This window comes from Dermacentor variabilis, chromosome 11 (assembly GCF_050947875.1).
Source record: "Dermacentor variabilis isolate Ectoservices chromosome 11, ASM5094787v1, whole genome shotgun sequence".
Lineage (NCBI taxonomy): Eukaryota > Metazoa > Arthropoda > Arachnida > Ixodida > Ixodidae > Dermacentor > Dermacentor variabilis.
Window position 1 is genome coordinate 26,860,504 of NC_134578.1, and position 6,163 is coordinate 26,866,666.

Sequence of the window (6,163 nt, forward strand, 5' to 3'; positions counted from 1 at the left end):
CTGTCGAATGTCACAACAAGAACTTATAAATGAAATTGCCTAAAGTATTAACTATTCTAGATGCAGCCCAGCATACGGGCCAAGCTGAAAAATAAGCACGTTCACTAATTTCAATGCCAGAATTCGGCTGCCACATCATAATAGCAGTGAACAAAACATTGCTATAAATTACCAATACGCTACGCTTGTGGGTGACATGCCCTTTAACCATATCGCAAACTTGTAGATAACATTGTGGTACACTGTAAACCAAGTTACATATTTAAGGCTAATTAATGGTGCAAATACATGTCAATATCTCACATTCTTACACCCTTAAGGGTGGGAAGGGTGTAGTTTATACACAGAAAGCACTCTTAAAGATGTCAATTAGTTTACAGTGTAGCTTTCCCTGCCTTGTTCAATAAACTTTATTTAAACACATTCACACCGTAACATTGTACAAATGACGGTTACTGCTGCCGCATTCAAGATTGCATTGCCACGTTCCTGAAGAAGAACAGAGCAACTGATCAAGAACAGCCACATTATATGAATATATGAAAGAACTAGAGTGCTTGAGTTTGCTTCTGTGAATGCGTACACTGCTACAGAAACAAATTTCTTTCTTGTGTGCACATAGTTGCTCACACGAAGTGCACATCACATATTGGCGTTATCACAAGCTACGAAAGCTCTTTGTATATTTTGTGCCCATATAGCATATTGACTACCGAATGTTGAATCTTCCACGATGTGTAATGCTCTTGTCGTAGAGTTCCTACAATTTGTCAGTTGACCAAGAAAAACAGAAAATGCAGGGCACATTCCGCAAATCTATAATTGTATGGTTTGATTATATCATGCTTAAAATTAAAAAAAAAGAACATTGTTTTCTGGTGGTGCACTAAATCCTCAAAGGCTTCCTAATTACTGATATCGAATGAAACCTTTAATATAATTCACTATACTAAAGGGTTATACACTCAAGGCCAATAAATAGCCGCTGCAGATGACCTCCGGGATGAGTCACGCTGGCTATGTATGAACTCAGGCGAGCGAAGAAGCCCACTGCGACAGCTGTGCTAGGGGAGACGTGCGCTCTGCTCCCCTAGCGGGCACTCGAGCATGCCTTTTTATGTTACCGCCAACACTGGTCGTGCGGGAACAGGGCGCGCATCAAGACGTCATCCTTCTCAGCTAACCCTCGCACGCTGACCCTCGCACTTACAGCGTACGACACGCTCTCAGACATTAAACGGAACATCACGACGACTGCGACGGCGAAATTCATCTAGTGTCTGCATTTAATTGCTATAGGATTACAAAAGAAACGAAAACGAATATCTAAAATAGCAGTTAGCTTAAAATTATTTTCCGCTCATTTGGGAACGTATTACAAACGTCGCTCTTTGCGCGGTCCTTAACTTGTAGTCAAGCTTCTTTGTCAGCCTCCGAGTCTCTGCGCCGCATGTCAGCACCGGTAAAATGCACTAATTGTATACTTTCCTTTTCAATGATAGCGCTAAGCACCCATTCAGGAGCTCACGGTGTCTGCCATATGCGATTCAACCCATTTTATTCTTCTGTGAATTTCCTTCCCATGGTCCGGGTTCCCTGTGATTAGTTGACCTAGGTAAACGTACTCATCTACAGATTCTAGAGGCTGGCTTGCGATCTTGAACTCTTCCCTTGCCAGGTTATTTATGATTATATTTGTCTTCTGCATATTAATCTTCAGTCCCACTCTTACACTCTCCCTGTTAAGGTCCTCAATAATTTGTTGTAACTCGTCTGCATTGTTGCTGAATAGAACAATGTCATCGGCAAACCGAAGTTTGTTGAGGTATTCGCCGTCGATCTTTACTCCTAAGCCTTCCCAGTTTAATAGCATGAATACTTCTTTTAAGCACGCATTGAATAGCATTGGGGAGATTGTTTCTCCTTGTATGACCCCTTTCTTTATAAGCATCTTCCTACTTTTCTTGTGTAGAATTAAAGTGGCTGTGGAATCTCTGTAGATATTTTCTAGGGTATTTATGTAAGCGGTCTGTACTTCTTGATTGCGCAATGCCTCTATGACTGCAGGTATCTCTACTGAATCAAATGCTTTTTCGTCATCTATGAAAGCCATATAGAGAGGTTTATTGTACTCTGTGGTTTTCTCGACAACCTGGTTAATGACATGGGTGTGATTCATTGTAGAGTAACCTTTCCTCAAGCCAGCCTGCTCCCTTGGTTGACTGAATTCCAGTGTTGTTCTTATTCTATTGGAGATTATTTTGGTAAATATTTTATATAATAGTGGGAGTAAGCTAATGGGCCTGTATTTTTTAGATCTTTAACGTCGCCCTTTTTGTGGATTAGTATAATATTTGCATTCTTCCAGTTTTATAGGACCCTTGCAGTCGATAGACACTTCGTATAAAGAGCCGCCAGTTTTACTAGCATTATGTCTCCTCTATCTTCGATTAAATCGACTGTTGTTCCATCCTCCCTTGCCGCTTTTTCCCGTTTGATGCCTTGCAAGGCCTTTCTGACCTCATCTCTATTTATAGGAGGAGTTTCTGTATACTGTTCATTATCGTTTTGAATAGAGTGCTCCTGAGTATTCTGTGTACTGTAAAGGTCAGTGTAGAATTCTTCCGTCGCTTTTACTATATCTTCGAGATTGCTGATGATATTACCCTGCTTATCTTTTAGTGCATACATCTTGGTTTAGCCTATGCCAAGTTTCCTTCTCACTGATTTCAGGCTGAGTCTATTTTTTAAGGCTTCTTCAGTCTTTCTGAGGTGATAGTTTCGAATGTCACTTATTTTCGCCTTGTTGATCAGGTTTGACAGTTCCGCAAATTCTATCTTACCTCTTGAGTTGGACACTGTCATTCTTTGTCGTTTCTTTATTAGGTCCTTTGTTACTTCGGAGAGCTTGCCTACTAGTTCCCTTGGTACCTTGCCTCCCACTTCAACTGCTGCCTCTGAAGCCAGCCTCATTACGGTTTCATTCGTTACCTCTACGTCATCATCATCATCATCGTCATCATCATCATCATCATCATCTCTCTGTTCTAAGGCCGCATATTTGTTTGCAAGTACCAGCCTAAATTTGACTGCTTTTACCCTTACTGCCTCTGAGTCGACCTACTTTTTGTCGACCAATTTAACTCTTTCTCTCTTCAAATTGAGGTGAATCCTAGCCCGCAAAAAGCGATGGAACAAAGAATGCTAGGCATAACTTTAAGACACAGAAAGCGAGGAGTTTGGATCAGAGAGCAAACGGGCATAGACGATATTCTAATACACATTAAGAGAGAAAAACGGCGCTGGGCAGGTCATGTAATGCGCAGACTAGATAACCGTTGCACCATTAGGGTAACAGAAAGGTTACAAGAGTAGGGAAGGGCAGTAGAGAATCGCAGAAGACTAGATGGTGCGACGAAATTAGGAAATTTGCGTGTGCTGGTTGGAATCAGTTGGCGCAGGACAGAGGTAATTGGAGATCGTAGGGAGATGCCTTCGTCTTGCAGTGGACATGAATAAGCTGATGATGATGATGATGATGATGACAAACGTTACCGGATGGGTAGAGAAATATAAGCTATACCTGAGCACAGATGAAAAGCAACACCTTTAGAAACTTGGAAACAAAGACTGGTAGCAGAAGTATCTGCGGCCATTTTCACCGACATATTTTAGTCCCGACTTCAGCAATAACTCAGCTAAGTTTGGACTACTGCTTTCGCGGTCTCAGATCCACGTTTGAATACTTTCTGCGTGGCTGAAATATTTAAAATCACGTGATATTTCAAACTCGATAGGCTAACGCAGACGTAGTGGGTTCTACTCGCTTGGGTTCACTGAGAATGGCCGATAACGACTCGGAATGAAGCAGAAAAGCTTAGACTGAGAATCAAAAATGGCTCACTCAGACTCCCGCATGCGTAAGTATAAGTGAGCGCGCTGACAAGGAGCGACACAGACACGCACATGTTGCGAGTCTCAGTCGCTCATTGCGACCGGTCTAACCAATAAATGTGCCAAGTTCTCAACAGTTTTCGTTTGTGTAGATGGCCCGTAGCTTTTTGTTTTATTGGAAAGACACACCCCGTTGGGAAAAATTCCTGAAAGTGTATTGCACTTTAATTACCCCTTTTTAAATCGTGCAGTGCTTCTGCTTATCTAATTCAAGAAGACGAATACGTTTCTTTGCTTTCATTAACGAGCGTAGATGCACTTTCAAAATACGCTTAGCTTAGAATTCAAACGTGAAAGACTGAGGTTGACAGGGACGTGAGAACCAAGGAATCAACAGCGGGCGAATGAGGTATGTATCGGGCGGGAGCAACGGTTTCAGCAATAGAACCTGTCTTTGTCAGTGCCGCCACAATTTGTTTGACAGTGCCTATACACTACACCAAGCTCCACCTAACCTCCCATAGGCGAAGCGAATAAATGGGCGAGTAGAGAAGGTGACGCCAGGGAGACCACTGATGTCTTTTGACCACTGAGTGCTCTAAGCTCCACTTCATTTATCAGGAAATTTAAGTTTACTTAGAAAGGCAAAGTTTCAATTGACTTTCCTAACGTATCACGCACAGTATAGTTCTCAGAACGTCTGATACTATTGAGATACTGGCTTGTTCAGTATTAATGCACCAACGTTATGGCGAGCACATTATTTCCAAATAATGTATATGGTCCATAACAGTACCTCGCATGCAATATTATCATGTAGCCATGCTAAATTTTCTGTGCTGTCACTGTAAAGATTCGAATCACGCTTTTGTCTCGTAGTGTTACGATATCATATTTCAAAAGCACTTCACCTTCTCTAAAGTATGTACAATATTGTCGAATTGGCAAGTAAGGTAACTGTTGCGAGGTAAAGCTTGTAACAGCACTGAATAATCGGTATCATCAGCTGTCGTCAACGAAACTATGAGCGCACACTTGGGTTGCCTTATTTCGTTGTCACCTTTTTGTATTTACTGAGGTTCATTTGGAGCGGAGTGAGGGAACCTGTCATACCGTGACTTAATCTCTGTCATTCCTTGTAGGATGGACACCTGGTTGCGACTTTGAAGATTCAGGATGGTGAAGAGACACTAGACTGCGTGTCTTACCCGATTACTGTTGATCTGAACAGCCAGAAACTTTCTGAATGAAGGAACGAGAATGAAGCAATCCAATACAGCGGACTATGTTTTAATTTAGTTAACGACATAGAAACTGGTTTCCGCAACTTTGGTGGTTGAGTCGTGTATCATCTTCTTTCAATATAATGCATACATTAAGATGCACCACACACTTGAATAAATATATACAGAGTATAGCAGTGACGGCGAGAATTCGCCTGTCCTACTTTGTTTTGAAGACATCGTTTCGTCGGTGGCAGCTCCTAGCAACCATAATTTTACGACAGCAACCATGCCAACCACAGTTGACGTGGCAGCGATGAGAACGCTGTGCAGCTGTGGTGAGCATTGGCTCAACGTAACGTTCAGCCTTGAAGGTCCTTTCGAGAGCCTCGACATTGTGATGGTGGGAACTTCAAGGCGGCACGTCAGTTGGTATGACCCTAGTCTTGCTATACTCAAAAGTAAATAAAGAAAGGTTCTATCTTGCAAAATTGCTGAATTTATTCTACAGCGGGTAAAAGTGTTATTAACGTTTTGCACCCTAAACACAGAGATGCTGCAGAAGAAACGATCAGAAAACGGAACCACATCTTTTTCACCAGCAGCGGCCTTCCTTCCCGAAAGTGCCAGGTGTCAGTGGGGTACCTAATGGTAACCTGCAAAATGATGCAGTTATGGACTTAGAAATGTATCCTGGGGAGCTTCGGCAGCCCCAATTAAGCTTAGAGGTTTCGTGGCATCTGTGACCTACTGCTGCGGTGACGTATGGTTGTACATTATGAGCCACACTTCCAATGGCAGTGTGCCTTATAGTGTTTTTCAAAATATCTTAAAACTGCAAATCTGTTTGGACAATGATTCCGCGCGACTCAGTGACTATTGAGGAACACTTATCAAAGTGAAAGATACGGCACTTTGCCTAGCACAGAAAATCTGCCACCTTGGTAGACAACGTCGCTCTGTTTGTGGAAGAATGGAGGTGATTTCAAACAACTTGAGCAAAAATGTGTACCTCAAAGATAAGCTAAATCACTCAGTCTAAAGGT

The 6,163-nt window shown here is 42.2% G+C and overlaps 1 protein-coding gene across 2 annotated transcripts in view; it reads left to right on the forward strand.

Moving 5' to 3' along the window:
• Positions 1-5,172, forward strand: part of LOC142564026 (uncharacterized) — a 41,934-nt gene extending 36,762 nt beyond the window's left edge. For both annotated transcript variants that reach the window (XM_075674836.1, XM_075674837.1), the window contains one exon: positions 5,037-5,172. In XM_075674836.1, the coding sequence (XP_075530951.1) occupies positions 5,037-5,144 (108 nt within the window). In that variant the 3' untranslated portion in view covers positions 5,145-5,172. The remainder of the gene's footprint in view (positions 1-5,036) is intronic.
• Positions 5,173-6,163: the final 991 nt, after the last annotated feature.